Raw genomic sequence first — 22,101 nt, 5'->3', positions numbered from 1 at the left:
AACTAATTTTCCAATAAAACTACTTCAGATTAGTTGAAATGGAAATTTAAAACCATGTAGTCTGTAGTATAATAGTAAGCTGCCTTAGAGGAGTATGTCTTTTTTTTTTTTTTTTTTTTTTTTTTTGCCAAGCATTTGGGGTTTAGTGACTTGCCCAGAGTCACATAACTAATAAGTGTTGAGTATCTGAGGATGGATTTGAACACAGGTTTTCCGGACCCAAGGGCAGCTATGTCTTTTTTTTTTTTAAATTGTCTCATTAGCACAGTTCTTTACATATGATATGGCTTGATAAATGCTTATTGAATTGAACTTAGAATACGACATCTTTATGTTACATAGCTTATTTTCATATAATTGTCAGGTCTTACTGACTCAGTGGAACTTAAGTGTGGAAGAATATTTATACTATTTCTCCCAGTATTTACCACTGTTTATTGAGTGAAAGCATACTATGACTTTCCAGAAAACTTGTGCAATTTAACTTTGATTTGCACTAATAATGGACTCAATAACATTACTTTAATGAAAAGTCTACTTAGTAAAAAAAAATGTTTATAAATACTTAATGTTGACAATATTGAATGAGCCAGTAGAAATCTTTGAAGATAAATTCAGTCTTCTCAGAGCAGGTCTTTATTTCAAAATACTATACTTGAGTTTTTAATGGATTTTCTGAGATAGCATATATGCAAATTACATCACTTGCATTTTATTTAATTATATCAATCTGACTTGCATCATCAATTCTTTTAGTTATTTTCATCTTATATTCTAAGATTTTATTAATGGGCTTTTTTTTTTTTTTGTCTTTCCCCTGATTTTCCCTAACTCTCTCAAAAGGGAATACCTATTCATAACTAACAATGTAACCCATGTAAGATAGTTAAATTTTGAATAAATTAGATAAATGGATAGAAAATCAGTGTTATAATGTTTTATTTTAATATTAATTCAATAATGAGAAAAAAAGGGTACATTTCTTCATTCTATTATGTAACTAATCTGTAGATTTTCTAAAGACATTAATAAGAAAGTGATGTTTTGGATTTTAAATATGAGGTTTTTCTTTTGCTATTTCAAATGGTTTTTAAATTATTTATATACTTTTCATATTGGTTTTAGTTCATATATATTTCTCAAATATAAAATTATTTGAATTATTTTGAGAAATGCAAGTGATTTTGACAAATGTTTTAACCCACAATATTTTGTTGTATATTGTAATATAATTTTTAAAAATAAATTTTAAAAGCCTAATTTTTTTCCATTTGTAGAATTGAGGATTTATGGTTCATTTTCCCAGTTAGTTTTGTTTTCAGGGAAAAAAAAACCTTTGTTAATCTGGAATATGAGGGGAATTAATAATTGCTAATAAATGAAGTGTCACTTTAGAATGCTTTAATTTGACTTGAGTAGACTATCTGTACAATAAAATGATGAAACTCATAATAACAGGGATTTACTATGGAAAAAACTTAAAGTGAAAATAATTTATCAAATTTTTTGAACAGGGACTTGTCATTTTGCACGTGCTACTATATTTATATTGATCTCCAGATAAGCAGAAATAAAGATGAATATACTTTTGCTAATATATGTTAATAGCAAATTGAACATTTAAAAAAAATGTACCTATGGAAAATCAAGGAAGGAAGCCTGGAATAGTATTTAAAAGGCTGACCTTAGAATTAGCATGACTTGGATTTAAAACCTGCATCTGACACCTTGGTTTTGGGACTTGAACAAATTATTATTAATTGCTCCAGTAAACTCTATAATATTCCATTAGTTGCAAAATAGTTACTGTCATCATTGGTAGTAGGAATTCCCTTATTCAAAATATCCTGCACACAAAATTCCAGAAACTAAGTTGTAATGATTAACAAAGTTGGAGTGAAGATAATGATCATTAGTCCTCTCAATTTTACATCTAATGATTTAAATAGAAATCAATGATAAAATTTATTACCAAATAAATGTAAATAAAATAAAAAAAATAAATTTAAACAGCAATTGGTATTACAATCACATATCCTATTAGATTAGAATTATGTCTATCTCAGAGACCCTGAGAGGAAGTGGGATGTGAGAGAGAGATCTGTCCTTGGAGGCGGGAAGACTGGGTTCAAGTCCTTATTCAGATACATATCTCCTAGCACTGGGTCATATAAGCCATATAAGCCATATAAGCTCTTTGTGACCCTGGCAACTCACTAAGACAAAGTTGCAGAGCCTGATGTTCACCTGCATTTAATAGAAGGAATTTTCTTACTAAATGTTATTTATACAAAAGAAATCATAACAGATAGTCCTTAACATTATTCCAACATTTTGTCCTCCTTGTTAACACATAGGCCTATACCAATTAAGCATTCCAAGTTTTTTACTCAAAAATTTTTTCCTTGAGGATTAATTTGTTCCCTGATGGGTTTTCCAAACTGAAAATTTTATTTCAGAAAATGGACATTATATTAGGGAAATTTAAAATTCTTTTTAAAAAAAATTAGATGCAGAAAAAAATGATAATCTTTTTTGATTTTGATAGTGGTTTCAAGAACCTCAGGCTTCCATGAGAAATATCTCTTTAGTGTCTCTTGTCCAAGAAATGAGATATTGTTTTGGAAAAAGAGGGAAGGGATTTAATTTTTCTTCCTCTGAAGCTTATATATAGATTCTTATTTGAGATAGTAATTAAAGATAAAAAAAGAAGTTTTCCCCATCTTTAAAACTTTGATACAGGTCTTAAGGAAAGTATTCCAATTACTGCAGCAAAAATAAATATCTTCTTTTGGACAGTTAGTTTTAACATTTTCAGAAAATAGCCACTCTAGTCTCAGTGGTATGCTAACACCTTCAATTTCTGTAGACCTTTATTTAAAAAAAAAAAAGTTTTGATGATCAAAAATGTACAAGTGTTTTGAAAATTTTTTTGTATCAGAGATTTTCTAAAATACTTTTCCATTGGAATTATTTTGGTCATAGAACTAGAGTTTGATCTACTTGGCTTAAATAGTTTTCTTCTCTGTTTATTTGTGAGCTCAGGTTTTTGTTACTTTGTGTTCTCCTAAAAAGCATTCCAATAGAGGAATATGTCATGAAGTTCCTTTAATTATATTGTTTTTGGTACTTAGAATATTTGTTTATAGCTCATTTATGGAAGCATTTCTGGCTATTAATTTTATTACTTTTTAAGCATAAAAATCCATGCTTTCAAGTTTTCCTTAACTATTTTTCCAATGTTATCTCATTCTCCAATACAGATTATTATTATATTTTTTCTAGTTGTGGTAACTTTTTTTTTTTTTACTAAAAAGTCTTTTACTTTCATAAGACTACAGTGACCCATGTACTATTTCAGTTATTTATTCTACTTTAAAATTTTTTTCTTCTTACATAGTAGAATTAAGTATGCACTGTCTGATGTTTCTTCCCATCCCAACACCCCCACCCCCTTTTAGGAATGGTGTGGTCAGATGTTAAAAGACTCTGGTATGATGGATTGGAAGACTTTTTAGAAGAATCTCGTAATCAACTCAGTTTTGTCATGAATTCCCTTTATTTGGCAACCTTTGCCCTCAAAGTTGTTGCTCATAACAAGGTGACTATTAACTATGTCATTTTAAAATGCAGTAGTTTATTGGGGAACACCAAAAATTGCTAGCTTTGTAACCCCAGAATAGCAGGAGTTTAGATCTTTTACTTATCTGTAATCAAGTTTGTCTCTGGAAGTTAAGGAGGCCACTAGCTTAAAACAATACGGATTGTTGGTTTCACATTCCCCATATAGGGCTGAACATGCTTACAAGGAGAGTACAAAGTAACTCAAAACTGAATTGTTAGTGTTGAATATTTATCTTATCTCAGAAACTTAGTGTTCAGATGTCCTTTATCTGAATATAATGTTACATAGTATGATTTGCATGTCTCATTCATTTGCTGGCTTTCTTTTGCAGTTTAAAGGTGTTCTAAACAAGTAAAAAATTATTCTGTTTAGTAAAAGATTTAATTCCAGTTAAATAAAACTCTAGCCTCAATATTAAAGAACATGATCATTAAATATAGATAATCATTTTAGTGTTTTTACATTAAAATTTTAAGCTCTATCCATCCCATGGTTTCCTAATATAGGATATGGACTCAGAGTGATAAGACTCAGAGAATGTTAGATTTGGAATTAACTTCAGAGATCATTGATCTAACCCCTCCTTTTACAAATGAGGAAATGGAAAATAATATCATCATCAAAATTGCCACTATATGGATTGTGGATTTATAATTGGAAAGGATCTTATTTATGTCAACCATTTTGTCTGACAGTATCACACAGATAATAAGTGGAAGAGCCAGGATTTGAATCTTGTTCCTTTGACTTTGAAAGCCAAGTTTATCATTGCTGCCACTGGCAAATCAGCCCAATTTGGCCTTCACCTGTGACTGCCTTCTGCCATAGAAGGTCCAACCCTTTCTATTATATCACATTGCTTCTCTAGAAAGGATTTATAGACAACATTGACTAACTCTTCTTCCTGTACTCTGTCTACACCTTGTCCTTTTGGAAAGATTTGTGAACTGGAGCAGGAATAGAGAAGTAACTTTGCTTTTAAAGGATTAATAAATGGAGCGGATTCAGGCATCAACCCTGTTGCTTCTCATATTCAACTTGCATGTGGTTGAATACCACTTGACCTAAAAAAAAACCATTTAAAATGGTAAATTCATTCTATATTAGTCTCATTTAATTCTTAGGATAGAGACACTGGAAGTGGTTCTTTGCTTTATGAAAGGGATAACTCTCAGTGTGCAATGGTGGAAGGAGTCCAGCTTCTGGAGTCAAAGGACCTGGGCTCAAACTTCTCTGATACTTCATGCCTGTCTGACACATGCCTTGGACACATTATTGGACTTCCATGAGCCTTCCTTCCTTTCCTTCCTTCCTTCCTTCCTTCCTCCCTTCCTTCCTTCCTTCCTTTCCTTCCTTCCTTCCTTCCTTTCCTTCCTTCCTTCCTTCCTTTCCTTCCTTCCTTTCCTTCCTTCCTTCCTTCCTTTCCTTCCTTTCCTTCCTTTCCTTCCTTCCTTTCCTTCCTTTCCTCCCTTCCCTTTCTTCCCTTCCTTTCCTCCCTCCCTCCTTTGCCTCCTTCCTTCCTTCCTTCCTTCCTTCCTTCCTTCCTTCCTTCCTTCCTTCCTTCCTTCCTTCCTTCCTTCCTTCCTTCCTTCCTTCCTTCCTTCCTTCCTTCCTTCCTTCCTTCCTTCCTTCCTCCCTTCCTCCCTTCTTCCCTCCCTCCCTCCCTCTCTCTCTCTCCCTCTCTTCCTTTCCTTCTTTTTCTCCCTTTTCTTCCTTCCCTTTCTTTCCTTCCTTTTTTCTTTTTCTTGTTATATTTCCTATCCCAGGTAGAATTTAAAACTGTTATTTATTCAACAAACTGGAATGGAAATGCTTTTTTAAAAGTGAAATATAACAGGCATTTCTGATATACCTACCAGGGAATTAAAGAATGTCAAAAGGCCAAAGTTTGAATCTTGGCTCTCTTCTGTGTGACTTTGGGCAAGCTTCTTGACACCTCAGTTTCTTCATTTATAAAATGAGATTATACTAGATGATTTTTGTCATCCCTTCCAGAACTAAATCTATGAATTCTGTTGTTTTCTAGGATATACTTCAGAAAACTTTTTAGTTTACTAAAAAGTCTATTTCCTTAGCTGTCTAATGTTAAAGAATATGCTTCATAAATATGGAACTGTATTGAGAGAGTGATCCATACATGTATGTAAATGTTATTGTATATACCCATGCACATTATATTCTGTACTTTCTAAATTGGCTTTCAACTGTCAAAGTGTTTACTTTTGTTTTATAAAATCGCAGGCTCTACAATTGACTTTTTTTTCTTCTTTACTCCAGTTTCATGATTCAGCTGATCGAAAGGATTGGGACGCATTTCATCCTACATTAGTGGCAGAAGGTCTTTTTGCTTTTGCTAATGTTCTAAGTTACCTCCGCCTCTTTTTTATGTATACAACAAGCTCCATCTTGGGGCCATTACAGGTAAAAGATTAAAATTTCTGTAAGAAAATTTGAGAGATTTGTTATTTTATAATTAAATGCCCTTTGGAACATAATGCATGTAAATGACCTTCATATAATGTTGCACATGCATAGTTCTCATGTGTAAGGAAAACTGAATCCCTTATTTCCTGTAGTATTTAACAAATGGAAAATTTGAACAGATTATAACTATTGTCCTTATTTCTGGTTAAATTAGAATTATTTTCTTTAAAGTCATTTAAATTTTATTAAGGATATCCTTTCATATGGTCCTAAACAAATTTATCTGTAGCTGTTCTCTAAAATATGATTTGGCATTTTTTGTCATGAAATTTTTTTGTTACTCCTGGATGCTTGAAGTATTAGAATATTGATAAGATGAAGAAAATCTGTGTTTCTCTGAGGGAGAGAAGAAGAAAACTGAAGATTAATAATCAGTTCATGAATATCAGAAGGTAAGTAGAGCTGGCAGCTGGTTTAGGAAGGATTAATTGGTGACAAATTATTCTCAGTAAATAGGCTAAGAACCTGATTAAAATTTTAAATGATCTTTCATAATAATTTGAAAAAAGGGAGATATTATTTCCAAGTATTCTGGTTTCTCCTTTTCCCTATTACATATTAGATATATAATGGTTGCATTTTTAGTTAAATAATGGAGGTTTATTCACAATTGTTTAAACTTACTAGCAAGAGCTAACTTAATTCTTTTAAGTGACTGAACTCCATTTAGTTTATGATATTTATTTTAAAAGCCAAATTCATGTAATTATCTTCAACAAATCAAAGATAGTATACTAGATCTTCAGTTACATCTGTATGGGTATTACCTGTTTTTATATCAATTATAACTCTTTTATGACCTCTCATTTTGTGGGATTTTTATTTAAGTTTTCTTATAAAGCTCCTATGGATGATCTATCCAGTGCACTGGTTTTTTAAAAAAATCTTTAGTTTACCATTATATAGTTCAAACTGGACATCTCTTATCTCTTATCCTAGTATGAAACAAATACAGAGTTGATCAAAAGTACTGTGTCAGGCACTGTATTAATCACTGATGATGCACAGAAAGGTAAAAACATTTTTGTCCTCAAGGAATCTGTATTATCATGGATACAAATTCAAAAATAGCTAGGTACATAAAAGATATAAACAGAATTAGATGGAAGGTAATCTCAAAGAAGAAATCATTGCAACTGGAGTGCTGTGAAAGACTTCCTACAGAACATAGGGTTCGATATAGTTTTGAAGGAAGCCTGGGAAACTAAGAGGCAAAAGTAAGGAGACAACATTCTTTGGAATTGGAACAGTCAATACAAAAGCACAGAAATTGGAAATGGAGTGCCATATATGAGGAAATGAGTAGGCCAGTGTGTAGGTAGAATTTAGAGTTGTTAAGGATCAGGGATGAAAAAGGAGTAAAATGTAAGAAAAGTAGAAAGGGTTCTCTATGATAAAATGCAGAATCCTCAGCCAGTCTTATTTCATATTTCTCCCCTAATCAAACTGACTTCTTGACTATTCCCTTTGATATTCCACCTCCCATGCATATGAATTGCACATTTTGTCCCTCATATTTGAAATGCACTCCCTTTTCTTCCCTCCATCACTCCTTGAAATTCATAGCTTAGATGGGATTTCCAATGTGAAACATCCTTCTGATCTCCCCAGTTGTTTATATTCTTTCCCTCTTGAAAAGGTTCTGTATTCTTTTGTGTATACCATGTGTTAACCATGTATCCTCTCCATAGAATGTAAGCTTCTTGAGGGCAGAAGTTGTTTTGTTTTTCTTTGCATCCTCTGTCTTAGTAAAATTCTTTGTATAGATAGAAGAGACAAATGTTTTAGTTGAATTGTTGAAGTGACCAAAAGGATATGTTTCATGGGATGTTTAATCAGAAAATGGGGTGTGGACAACTTAAATGCAGCTCAGTACTCCCAAACTTTAAAAAGACCTGGGAACTGGTCTCTAGAATATTGCGCAGCTTTATTTTAAATGTGAAGATGACAATAGCAAGCACTAGAAAAAATGTTTTTTAAACATCTGCTTTTTCAGAAATGATGGATTTGAATGCACTCAAACAATCTTTCACCTAGTTCTCTTTGCAGTCAATTACAATGCAGGCTAAAGTGGAATTTATTTTTGTGACCATGAAACAAAGAGTGCCAGGGACTGTCCTGGTTCTGAGGTACACAAAAGCTAAAGTGAAATAGTTTCTACCTTCAAGGAGCTTATATTTAACGGAAAGGAAATATGAACACAGATAGAGAACCTTGATAATTTCATTGGATAGAAATATGTCTTTATTTACATGGAGTTGGTAATCGCAAAAATATTTATCCCATACCAGCCAAAAAACCCAAGGTTTTTTTTAATTTATTTTTAAGAAGGACAAAAAAGCCCTATTTCCACCAAACTTGTAGAATAAAGTTGCTAAAGATCTTCAAAGGAATGTTTGCTGTTTATTTTTTCTCTGCCATTTGGTCTGACTCTTCTGACCTCTCTGTCCTTTCCCAGAAAAAAGCAAGATATTTCTGTGTATGCTCCTATGCCTATATTCATCATTTAATCTGTAGAAAACTTCTCTTGTTTGCTGTTTTCCCATTCTATTTAGAAATTTATATTATTTTGAAAAATTAAAGAATTCCCAAATAATCCCTGTTTACAGATTATGTTTTTTCCTATTATAACATTTTATTTTTTTTTATCAAAACCTGTTTCATAAATTAATTTCACAACATTGTTTTTTATGACATAAATTAAAATTATCTTTTTATTTTATGCATGTATTATATTACATATAATTATTATATATAATTAATTTCACATATAAATTAATTTCACAACATTGTTCTTTATGACATAAATTAAAATTATCTTTTTACTTTATGCATGTATTATATTACATGTATTTTAAATATTTAAATTTTTATATGAAATAACCATTTTATAATCAGTTACTTCTGTTTAAGCATTAAATTTTAAAAAAATAATATCTACAAAATATGTTTTTAATTTTATTCAGTTTACCAATTAATTTGAAAATTCCTACATGTTATAATCATACTTTAGATTACCTTTTATAAAGTCATGCTGATAGATTATATCTCTGTTTATATGGATCTTTTCTAATGTTATTACTAGTGTTCCAAATTTTTCTCCTTAAAATTTTTTCTATCCCCCCCTTTTTTTTAGAGTAAGGGAAGAAGAATAAGCATCTTCTTAATATGTGTCAGAATCTGTGCTCAACACTTTGTGAATATTATCTCATTAAAAATACTTATTTACACATACAATTTTAGAAGTTAAATAACAAATAAATAAAATAACAGACTTAAATAATTAAATAATGAAATTTTGAATGGTGATTATTTAAAAATAAATAATAAAGTATTGAATATCATTAATCTTGCTTTGTAATATTAAAATTAATTTCACTTCATAAAGTATAATAATTTTTTAGCTGCTCCCTTTAAGTCCCAATCAGGAATCTTTGGTCCATTCGTTCATTTTTTTTTTCCCCAAAAATCAACTTTATGTTATTATTTGTGTGTACTCTGTTCTTTTGGTTCAACTTATTTTCTTCTTTGCATTATTTTATAAAAGTCTTTCCAGATTTTTTTGTATCCCTCATTCCATGTTTTAATATATCATAATTTACCTTACTATATTACAATTTATTTAATCAGTCACCTGTTGTTGAATATTTAGATTACTTTAGTTGGTTTTTTGTTCTTTTTATGATTACATCTAATTCTGCTATGAAAATCTTTGAAAATTGAAAAGGCTATCCAAAAAGTCTTAATGCAATTTTAAGTTATTAGATTTATTTATCAATATATGATGGATATAGATCTAATTGTAGATCTACATATTAAGAGATGAATCTCAACCTCCCTTTCAGGATATATTCCTAGTAGAACAATGAAGTCAAATAGTGCAATTGTTTGGGTAATTTTTAGTTTGTACTATCAAACTGTTTTCTGAAAGAATTCTTCAAATTTATAGTACCACTTAATGAGTCTATTCATTTCCCTACAACCCCTCTATCATCAGGTTTAGATATTTTTCATTATTTTTCTCATTTTGATTGGCAAGAGCTAATCCTTCAAAGCTGTTTTATTTTGCATCTCTTTGATTGTTAGTAAAATTGTGCCTTTTAAAGTCATATTTTGTTTATCCTAGATTTTTCAATATTAGAATTATACCATATGTAAATTTTTTAATGTATAAATACTTTTAGAAATTAATGTTTTTATTAAGGATATCTAGGATCCTTTATCTTCTGGCTGTCCTCTATTCAAGAAGTATTTATTTAGTATCTACAATTTTCATATTACTATAACTATGACTATGGCATTTACAAAAATAGAGACATGAACCTTGAATTTGTGAAACAGCATTCAGTTGGAAATTTTTAAAAGAATCCTTATAGGAAATAAAGAAAAATTATAGGGTAGTGATATGCACATGTTTACATAGCAGGGATTGTAGTAATAACTGCTAAAGGTCTATCTTTAATCATAAAAGGCTTCTTGGATGAAGTGAATATTTTTTTAAAAATAAGTTTTTATTGATGACTTCTATTTCTTACATCATCATAGTTATCCCAAGTATCCCTTGCTCTCCCCCTCCCAGAGAGCCATCCCATATAACAAATGATATTTTTTTAGAGAGGAAAAAAATCAACGCAACTGATCAATACATTGAAAAAGTCTGAAAATATGTGCAATTTGAAACACCTGTGGATCTCCCACCTCCATGAAGGGGTAGGTTGGAGTGTCCTTTCCTATTTCTTCCTGAGTTGTGCTCGATTTTTGTAATTTTGTTAATGTTCACTTTTTAATTTTTGGTGTGTAGTTATTTTTTCCTTTTACATTATTGCAGTTAATTGTGTTTATTTTCTTGGCTCTATTAATTTCACTCTGTATCAGTTCATATACATCATTTCTGTGCTTCTATGATTCATGATGCACACAATTTCTTATAGCATAATAATAATCACTATATTCATGTACCACAGTTTGTTTAGCCATTCCTCAATTAATGGGCATCTACTTTGTTTCCATTTCTTTGCTATCACAAAATAAGCTTCTATAAATATCTTGGTGCCCATAATGACTTTCTTCTTATCAGTGGCTTCTTTGAGAAACAAGCCAGTAATGGAGTTTGGTTCAAGGGGAATGGATATGTTAGTCAGAATGAAGTGAATCTTAAACTGATCTTTAAAGCAAGTACAAGATTTAGAATGACAGAAAGGAAAAAGTGCACAGATTGAAAATAAACAAAACTTAATGGAAAGGTAATCAGTTTTGTTCAAGAACTGTGTTGGGAAGTAATTTGATAAATTGATAGATAATTAGACATGATTGAAAAAGTTTTGCTAAATGTCTGCCCATATTTGAAGAACTATTTGTTTTTAATGAGAATCATTGATTCAGAGAGAAAAAAGTGAAAAAAAGAATGAGATGGAGGAAGGAAAAGTCCCTTTTCTCAAGGAGTGTAAATCCACATGGTAGAAGACATTACACAAAAGGGGCTGAAAAGGAGAGGATAGTATTATGGGGTCATTGTTTGGCAAAGCACGCTGGCCTAGCTCCTTCCCAAAATGTAGTCTCTAGGCAGACCTTGTGGAGAAATATTCCATGGTAAATGGGCTCACGGAGGGATAGTATCTCAGGGTCATGAGAATCCAAATACTGAGGGAGGTTTGAGGATGAGACAGCAAAAGAGGGGCATGGTTTTGAAGTCTAAAGGGTTAAGAACTGCATCAAGAAGGTAGTGAAAAATAAAATAAGGTTGACTTCATGTAAGTTTTTATTTTGAATAAGAAGATTTAACTTACCTGATATTTTAGTCAAAACCAGAAAGAAAGCTTTATTTAACATATATTTAGTAAATCTCTTATTACAGACAATTAAAAAAGAGGCATAGGATAGGAAGAGTAATAACTATATATATATAGAGAGAAAAATAGTTTGGCAAGAGATAAAAGGAGATAGTCTGGCCCATGATCTAGAAATTATTTCTTATTATTACTTTAAATAACACTTAAATATCAAGACTACATTTATCTCTTGTCTTTTACAATATATATTTGCTTTTTCTTGGTTCTTAGTGTGGTTGTTAACCCATTTAAAGAACTTTTAAGTTATTAGCAGCATTATATACTTTATCATATACATGTAGAACCAAGAAATAGTGATCCAGAATACAATCTCTAAAAAGATATCCATGATATTTAACATCATCATTTCCTGGCAAGGATATCATAATCTTATGATGATGATGTTCTATTTATTTTTCTTACTTGATTCAGCTAATCTTTAGACTTATAGGTTATCCAATTTATGTGAATGGATAGAAACATCAAGTTAATGGATTATTCTAAATGACTCAGAATTTTCAATTACTGTCAGGGTTGTTTTGAGCAGACATGTTTTTCTCAGCAGAACCACAATTCACACTAACTTAATTACAGATTAAAGTCTAGTTCTTACTCCATTAGGGTTTTTTCCAGAACATAATCTGTTCTGTCTTCAATTTTAACTGAATCTCGGTATTCTGATATTTATTTTGCTCAGCTTCAGTTGAGTGCTGTAAATATATTGGGCTCTCTCTAAAGCTCTCATATCTCCTCATATCAGTTCTAAAGTCAAAATCAAGTGACTATCAGAGAATTTTATAAGACCACACATTTCCCATGTTGGAATTGGGAACATGATTTAGATTCAACTTTATTTATTTGTGATTTAGATTCAGTTTTATTTATTTGTGAATTCATACAGCCTGTATAGTGAGCTATAATGTTATAAAGGACTGTGTAAGTGAACCAAAACATTTTATTCCATTTATAATTATCTATAACTTTTAGTTTTTCTCTCTCAACTTTAAAATTCACACTTTAGAAACATTTGGAAAAGCTCTGTGTGGCTATAGTGCCAGAAATCAATAATAACAGAAACAATACTTTCAAATTTTGAGAAATTTTAAATTTTGTTTTAAAAGAATCATCAGTTTTGAAAAGACAACTATCATTAATCATTTATATTCAAGAGAAATTTTTGCTCTAATGTGTATAAAAATGTTTAACAAAAAGTAATATTTTATATTTGAAAAATATAAAATCTGCATTAAGATAATTAAAATAGACTCTAGGTTACAATCATCAGACTAAAAGGAATTTATTAGAATTGATAATTATCTGGAGAAATAGCTGGATACAATCATAGGATCTTAGAATTAGAAGGCTCATTAGAACCCACATAATATACCCCCACACACACATGTGACACTGTATCCCTGGCAAATTTTGTTTGTTTCAGAGGTGTGTGAGTTATTGTTATTCTCCTTGTAGAAATAAGCAAGGTAATATAATAATTGATGGTTTCTATCTTGTTATTCATCCAATTGAATAATCTTTTAGGTCTGCTATTTACTTTTGGTAAGAAGTGGTTTCCATGTAGATTTTAGTGCCTTAAAGGGTGTTTTTAAGTGAGAACATGATTTCTTACAGTTCTCCTGTTGTTGTAGAAAATAGTACTGTGTTCCCCAGTGATTTGTTTGGCCCTATGAGAATGCCTGCTGATTTATGTCATAGGTGTAATATACCCCAATATGTGAAGTTCTGAGCAAAATCTTCAAATAAATCTTAAATTGTTTCCTTCAATTGTAGACTGGTTTTGAGTCTGGTCAAATCAGAAATCCAGCCCATAAATAAATTTAATATCCGTTTTATTTTTTGTTTTGCTATTTTATAAGATCCACTTTTGTGGAGAAGTGAATGTCTGGAATGTGGGAATATTTTGTAGAGCCTAACTCAGCCATGAAAGCAGGCCTCTGTACTTGTGAAAATAATTCCAATGCATTTACATAGCCCTTGGTGTAGGTTTTTTCCCTCTCCTTCCTTACTTTCTTAACCAATTACTATGCTTGGAAATCTAAACTGTAGATCTGGAAGTAAAGATAACAAAGAACACCTTTCATTTCAGACTAAATATAGCCTCAGGATCTTGGAAACTGAGGAAATGGAGAAACAACTTTTGTGTGCATCAAAGAGGGGCACTACCATGTATTAAAATGAAAGTTAAGAAGGAGGGCATTTTGGTTTCTGGGCCTCACGTAGTGTTTTTACTCAGTTACCCAGCAGCCAGTTGAGGTCTACATTGAAATGTGGACCCGAGAAGCTACAACATTGCCTGTATAAGTTAGCGAGAAATAATGTCTTTGTGTATGGGCTCTCTTTTTTCTTTTACTATCATAAACCAAAATTTATCACACACACACATACAGCACACGTACATCACTCATTTGAAGAGGTATTTGCCACTAAATGTAGAAAATAAAATAAGTTAGGAGAAATTAATTGAAGAAACATTCTGTAGACCTAGAAAAATAGTATAAATTGAAATTGTAGATCATTGACCTGTTATATGAGATGATATATTCAGTTATTTTCTATTGTATCTGACTCTTCTTGACCCCATTTTTAGTTTTCTTGGCAAAAATACTGAAGTTATTGACCATTTCCTTCTCCAGCTCAAGATAGCTTTTTGATTCACCACATCAAAAGCTTTTTTTGGTAATTAAGAAATGGTAAATATATTCCTTTTTCCAGTAATTTGTGAAGCAAAATGATATCTTCTGAGGGTCCTTAAAACCTTTCACTTGTATTGTCTGAAGCGTGGATGGCTTATATGTATACTTGGCCTAATTCAGGTGCTTTTCTCATTCTTGTTCTCTTTAGTGCCTTTCCTAATCCCATATAAACTCTTCTGGAACTAATGTTAAGAGTCTTGAGTATTCTTTATGGTGAAAAGATTTTATTATAAAAATCTTAGGAATTTTTTTCAGTTTTCTTCTGTTGGCCAGTCATTTTCATCTTAAAAGTCCTTTGCTTAGAATCCCTTGCCAACCTCTCTTTTTACTCTCCAGTAAAAGTAAACTAGTTTTTATTTTTCCTTCTTTCTCTGTTCCATTTTCTGTACAACTTTAGAAATCAGTTTGTATTCGAAAATGGTATTGTCCTTGACTACTATCTTTTGTCTGTGACTAGTTTATCCTAAAGCATTTTTTGGCTCTTTTGGTTCCTCATTTTGGCAGTTGATTTACATTGTTTGAACTTTCCCATAAAATTTACTGTAATGAGTATCCATTATTTCTTCCATCCACATCCCATATGTCATTATTTTCTGATTTGTTTGAACAGGTCAGGATAGACTTAATTGCATGCCATGTTGTTTTCTCATTTTTGTTCTTTAGTCTGACATTGTACTAATTTCCATCCTTTTAATTTAATTATAAATTTTAAAATATAAACTTCATAATGAGCAGCAAACATAAATATTTAAATATACAAAGGATAGAATGGGGGATTGTATTTGAAACTATAAACTTCTGTTATGTACTGCTTTCCTCTAAAAACTGCATATTAAATTTAACAAGGTAGTAACAAAATTACCTTTTTATATACCCATTTTGGTTTTTTCTTATATTTAAAAATGTTTTATTGTTATATGTTTCTCTTTGGGAGGCAGTTTCTTCATTACTCACTAACTCAGCTTATTGCCAAAACCCAAAATTGTATCATGAAAAGATAGTCTTGATGTTCTTTACATTTTCGTTCCATCTAGTATAGTGACAACTAGCATTTAATGGTATTCACTAAATATTTAATGAAGGAATGAAGGAAATTGGTGGACCAGAAGTTCTATGGATTAAGTACTGGGAAAAGGAAGGGATCAGAGTCATTGTCCACATAAGTGGAAAGCAAATGCAGACCAATATCTGCCCTGGGCTAATGGGGGCAGTATCATATATCCTTAAACATCAGCATTTAAGATTTAAAAAATGTTTTTATTTTGTTGTCTTCCATTTTAATTGTCAACATAGTAATATATAATGTAATCATTTATAGCATCCCCTCTCAGCTCCCTCCCCAGTTGAGCGCTTACAGGTTTGTAGTTGGATGCCCAATGAGATGGTTGCTTCTATGTTCAAAGGTAGTTTAGCATTCCTAAAATTGTAGTTCACAAACTGTGACTAAGCAGACAGTAGTCAGCTCAAAGTAAAGGCATTTAGTAAGAAAACAGAAAAAAAAAAAAAAAACAGGGCCTGCAAAAAACCAAACCCTATAAAAAATGGGAGACACATTCTCCCAATAGACACGCAAAGTCTGTAAAAAAAAAAGACTAAGCATAAGCTTAAAGTATACTGGTTTCCATTTCTTGTGATGTCCTCATACTGTTTTCCTCAATGTCTCTGCTGGACAAGTTGTTCTGCTGATGTCTTTGGGTTGACTTCTTTGTGTAGCCAGAAATGGCTCTCCCATGAATCCATAGCCAGCTCTCTTTTTGTTGTCGGGGTCCTGACATTCTTTGAAACTATTCACCTACTGGCTCTTTGTACCTCCTTTCCCTTATCTCCCTCTTTCTCTTCTCCATCCTTCTGTCATCTCTCCCATTTTCTTTCTCCCTCTTTTTTTCCCTTCTCTCTTCCTCCTAACTACCTCTTTTCCTTTCTGTTTTGATCTTTCTCTTTCTATCCCTCTCTTCCTCCATCCCTTCCTCCCTCCTATTGAACACTTAACTTGTCTACACATCATGGCTGAATGGGAGATGAATTTGGGATAAGAGACTAAGGGGTTATGTTCTATACCTGTTCCCTTCTTTATCCTTTACAAAACTTCGTTTTTTAAAGGTCTCCAGCTAGATGGCTAATCATAGCCAATCAGTGCCAATTTACATCCTTTTTTCAATCAAGGAAACTTTGCACTTCATAAAAGGATAAAAGGGGTAGAATCGTGTGTATTTGTACTGAATTTTGCATATTAACATCTTTTTATCTCCTTAATCTATTTTAATTTTCCCTGTCATATTAAATATGCTAATGAATGGGGGAAATAATTTCCTCCCTCCCCCAACCTCCCCCAAAATCTTTAATAGTAATTACTTTGATAGAAAAAATGTATTTTTCATTCCAAACTTATTTATAAATAAAATTTTTAATGTCACCCATGCATAAAATGGGAACTGCCTATTTGTGACATTAGCTATATGAGATGATTTTATAATTTTATTATAATCAAGTGAGCCTCATTTGCTATCTTGTATAGGGGATCTTTCTTGATCCCACTCAAGGAAGAAAGGAAGAAATACACATTTATATAGCACCTACTATGTCTCAGGCACTATGCTAAGTATTTTACAAATATTATCTCATTTGAACCTCATCACAACCTAACTGTCAGGTAGGTTCTGTTATTTTTTCCATTTTACAGCTGAGGATAGTCAGGCAGGCAGAGGTTAAGTGACTTGTTCAGTGTCTTAAAGGGAGTGTCTGAGGCTAGATTTGAGCTTGAGTTTTATTGACTCTACTGCTCCACTTAGTGCCTCACTGAGCTCTCATTCATCCCATTCATCTCATCATATCCCTGCTCCCTCATTATTTAGTCTTGTGCTTTTTCTTCAGGCCCAGACAAATGTAAGCTCTTTGAGAAAGGAGCTATTTGACTTTTTTTTTATTCCCAATTCCTAGCACTGGATCTGACACATATTAGGTGCTGAAAGCTTGTTGAATTGAAGAGCCAGCAGAATATGTACGATTTAGTTTATGTGTTAGTAATGGCCCTTTATTAGCCTGAAAGAATTAATGCATCTCAAATGACAGGCCTCCAATTTAATTTTATTAAAAAAGTTTTACTTAGAATAGATCACAATTAGATTTAGGGTCAACTATATAAATGTTACTATGCTGGCTATTTCTTGTGTAGAGTAACAAATTGGATCAAGCCTACAAAGGTGAGTTTGGGAAATGGGTTAGTCTTAAGAAAGGGTGTTTCATTTTTTTCTTAGTTTTCTGATATTTAGGACAATTTTTGTACAAATTTTGAATGAATATGTAAATGAAATAGCATTTATTAAGCACTTGCTGACTGTCAGTCTCTGTACTAAGTGTTAGGGATACAAATCTAAAAACTAGCCCCTACCTCAAAGAATTTACTAAGCATTGGAAAATTGGCTGTGGTTATTTCCCCTTCATGTTTTGCAAACCAGTCCTATTCTTTATCTCATAAGGCTCAGTTTAAACTAAGCAAAACTGGAATCCTATGGCAATATTATTCTTTATAGAACTGATTCTGTTTCTAGTAAAATATGACAGTTAATCACAAAAACCCAATATTTATTTGCTCCTTAGTCTATTTGATATAACCAAAGTAGAATTTACTGGAATGGATTTTTGGCTGCTGGATGTCACACAACTCATGTGGAAAGAGATAAGCAGTCTCTATATCATGCCATTTCTTCTCATCATTTGTGGACTATGTCTAAGCATTTGATATTTTCTAATTTATTATAGCTTTAGTTATAAAATTTCATTTTTATACCTTCCATAGATTTCAATGGGGCAAATGTTGCAAGACTTTGGAAAATTTCTTGGGATGTTCCTCCTCGTCTTGTTTTCCTTCACAATTGGACTGACCCAACTATATGACAAAGGCTATGCAGGTCCTCAAGAACAGAAGGACTGTGCTGGAATCTTCTGTGAACAGCAAAGCAATGATACATTCCATTCGTGAGTTGTTGGCTTATTTCTTTTTAAAATAAATTATTTAATTAATTTAATAATTTATTTAATAAATTAAGTTTAATAATTTATTTCCCACTAATTACATGTAAAAACAATTTTCAACATTTGTTTTTAAAAATTCTGTGTTAAAAAAAATAAAAATTCTGTGTTCCAAATTTTTTCTCTCTCCCTTCTCCCTGTTTCCTAAAATGGCAAGCAATTTGATAGAGACTTCATGTGGGTAGTCATGCAAAATATAATTTCATATTACTCATATTGTAAAGGAAGACACAGACCAAAAAATACCTCAAAAAAAAGTTTTAAAAAGTATGCTTCATTCTGCATTCAGACTCCATCAATTCTTTCTCTAGTGTTGAATAACATTTTTCTTCATAAGTCCTTTGGAATTGTCTTGGATCATTGTATTGCTGAGAATAGCTAAGTTATTCATAGTTGATCATCACAATTTTGCTGTTACTATGTACACTGTACTCCTGGTTCTGCTCAATTCACTTTGTTATCAGTTCATGTAAGTCTTTCTAAATTTTTATGAAATCATCCTGCTTATAGTTTCACCTAACACCACAATAATATTCTATCACAAATATTTACCTCAACTTAGTCAGCCATTCTGCAATTAGGGCATTTCTTCAGTCTCAAATTCTTTACCACCATAAAAAGAGCTTCTATAAATATTTTTGTACATGTAGGTTTTTTCCTTTCTGGTTTTTATCTTCTTGAAATAACTAATAGTGGTACTACTTAGTCAAAGGGTATGCATGATTTTGAGTTTTTTGAACATGATTCTAAATTTTTCTACAAAATGGTTGAGTTAGTTTCCAACTCTACCAACAATGCATTAGTGTCTCAATTTCCTCATATCCCCTCCAACATTTGTCCTATTCCTTTTCTGTCATTTTAGCCAGTCTGATGGATGAAATACCTTGGTACCTTGGAGTTGTTTTAATTTACATTCTCTAATCAAATAGAACAATTTTTCATGTGATTATTTCTTGGTGTCTTGTTTAATTCTAAATTTTAAAGAATAATTTTCTTAATTGAACTTTTGAACTTCCTTTGCCATTTGACAGTTCTGTTTTTAAGGCATTCTTTTCTTCAGTGGATTTTTGTGCCTCTTTTACCATTTTAACTATTCAGTTTTTTCATGTTATTTTTTTTCAGGATTTTTGGTGCCTCCTTTACCCAGCTGTTGACTCCTTTTTTATGGTTTTCTTGTATCACTGTCATTTCCTTTCCCTGTGTTTCTTTTATATCTCTTAGTTGGTTTTTAAAATTGTTTTTGAGATCTTCTAGGAAGTCTTTTGGGACCTGAGATCTTTTCTTTGAGGTCCTTTGGATGTAGCTGTTTTGGTTTTGTTATCTTCTTCTGAGTATGTATTTTGCTCTTCCTTATCATCACAATAACTTTATGTTTAGAATATTTTTTGCTCATTTTGCTTGTTTTTTTACTTTTAAATTTATATTAAAGTCGGGCTCTGCTCCTGATAGAGAAGGGACTAGCCCAAGCTTCAAGGTTTTTTTGCTGCTATTTTCAGAGCTACTTCTGGGGATTTATATGCTTTCAGTTTTTCCAAAGGTAGTATGATCTGAAGAGAAGTATATTTACTACTATTCTCCTTACTACTATTCTGTGTGCTGGTCTGAGTGAACACAAAGGCTCTTTTCTGCCCTGGAACTGTGACCGGATGCACATTCCCCTGGGGCAACAGGTGTGCTAGTGTTCTTTTTTAACTAGGATTTAGATGCAGGAAAGTGACCTGGGGCCAGGTATCAGTAATGTAAGAGTCCTGCACTCAGTGCCGGCAAAAGGCCCTTGTAATATCCTCCTTACCAGTTATCTGAGCTCCTTCAGTCTGTGGGCTGAGGGCTTCAGAAGCTATTGCTGCAGCTTCAGTCACATTCCCCTCCCCTAAGGCCTCCTATTGTTTTCTTGTGCTATGGCCTGTACTCCATTGTAACCTGGGAAAATAGACCTTTTCTGCTGATCTTCTAAGTCATTGTGTGCTAGAAAATTGTTTCACTACATCCTTTTGTGGGTTCTGCTGCTCTAGAATGGGTTTTGAGGTGTTATTTAAAGTTGTTTGGAGGAGAATCTGGGAGTGCTCAGATGAGTCCTTGCCTTTTCTCCACTATCTTGGCTCCATCCGCATTGACTTCTGGAAAAACACACCATAAAAGCAACTTGTAATGAAGACCATTTATCCCTTAAATAGTATTCCCCTGTTTTTGAACTATTGATATAAATCCTTTGATTTCTCCTCTCCTCAGAAAAGCTGAGTTAATAATGTAGATTGTTTTCTTCACTATAGCAAAGTACCAAAAGGAATCAACATGTGATTTACTTTTAGGAATATTTTTTTAGAAAATGAGTTACCTTTTCAGGGAAGCTCAATGGCGCAGTGGTTGGAGCACCAGCCCTGAAGCCAGGAGGACCTGAGTTCAAATCAGACCTCAGATACTTAACACTTCCTAGCTGTGTTTCCCTGGGCAAGTCACTTAACCTCAAATGCCTCAGAAAAGAAAAAAAAAAGTTACCTTTTCCATTAAATCTAAAACTTCAGAAAGAAAGAGAATTTATACATAGTCCTTTTCTGTCTGTCGTGGAAATATCCTGGGGAAACAAGACAGTCTTTAAGTGAGAGCCTAGTGAATACTCACTGTATAACTGATAACCAGAGGAAAAGTGTTATTCAGTTGTTTTCAGTCACATCTGTCTCTTCTTGACACTATTTGGGATTTTCTTAGCAATGATACTGGAGTGTTTGCCATTTTCTTTTCCAGCTCATTTTATAGATGAGGAAACTGAGGCAAACAGAACTAAGTGATTTGCCCAGGGTCACATGGCTAGTGAGTGTCTGAGGCCAGATTTATACTTATGAAGATGAGTCCTGACTCCAGGACCAGTGCTTTCTCTGCTGCAGCAGCTAGCTGTTTGAGAAAAATTAACAAGTTTTAAAATAAATTAATATTTCCTACATTCAAGACCCATACTAAGGGTTGGAAGATTGGTTGTGGGATATTTTCCCTTTATCTTTTACAAACCAGTTTATTCCTGCTCTCCAAGGGCTCACTTTGAACTAAGCAAAACTGGATTTTTTTAAAAAAAGAAAAATTAACTTATTTTAAACATAGATTATATGAGTTCAAATACTGCCAGATTCAAGGCAATATATTTTTCATCTTTTTTGCTTAAGCTCCATAAACATTATGGGTGTATATAATAATAAATTCAACATTTTAAGTTCTCAAATGGATTAAAATCAGCTCTTGGTATTTTTTAAGGAAAGAAGAAGGAAAATTAATTTGTGACCATACCATTTCTTTAAGTTAATATATTTGAAGTTTGTGGGGGGGGAGTAAATACTAGTTACAGATGTCTTGGAAAATTCCTGGACTGAAGTGTTAGACCATTATAAAATCTTAATTGTAATTAAGCCTTAAATTTAATTTCTAAATAAGAGAT

At 32.1% G+C, this 22,101-nt stretch overlaps 1 protein-coding gene across 4 annotated transcripts in view; it reads left to right on the top strand.

Moving 5' to 3' along the window:
* TRPC1 (transient receptor potential cation channel subfamily C member 1) overlaps positions 1-22,101 on the top strand; it is a 64,538-nt gene that overhangs the window by 39,685 nt on the left and 2,752 nt on the right. For 2 of the 4 annotated variants that reach the window (XM_074298430.1, XM_074298428.1), the window contains 4 exons: positions 3,462-3,601; positions 5,903-6,046; positions 10,724-10,819; positions 18,445-18,623. In XM_074298430.1, the coding sequence (XP_074154531.1) occupies positions 3,462-3,601; positions 5,903-6,046; positions 10,724-10,819; positions 18,445-18,623 (559 nt within the window). The remainder of the gene's footprint in view (positions 1-3,461; positions 3,602-5,902; positions 6,047-10,723; positions 10,820-18,444; positions 18,624-22,101) is intronic. The other 2 variants (XM_074298431.1, XM_074298429.1) reach the window with 1 other exon arrangement.

This window comes from Sminthopsis crassicaudata, chromosome 3, assembly GCF_048593235.1.
Source record: "Sminthopsis crassicaudata isolate SCR6 chromosome 3, ASM4859323v1, whole genome shotgun sequence".
Lineage (NCBI taxonomy): Eukaryota > Metazoa > Chordata > Mammalia > Dasyuromorphia > Dasyuridae > Sminthopsis > Sminthopsis crassicaudata.
This window is presented reverse-complemented; position numbering and strand designations above follow the sequence as displayed.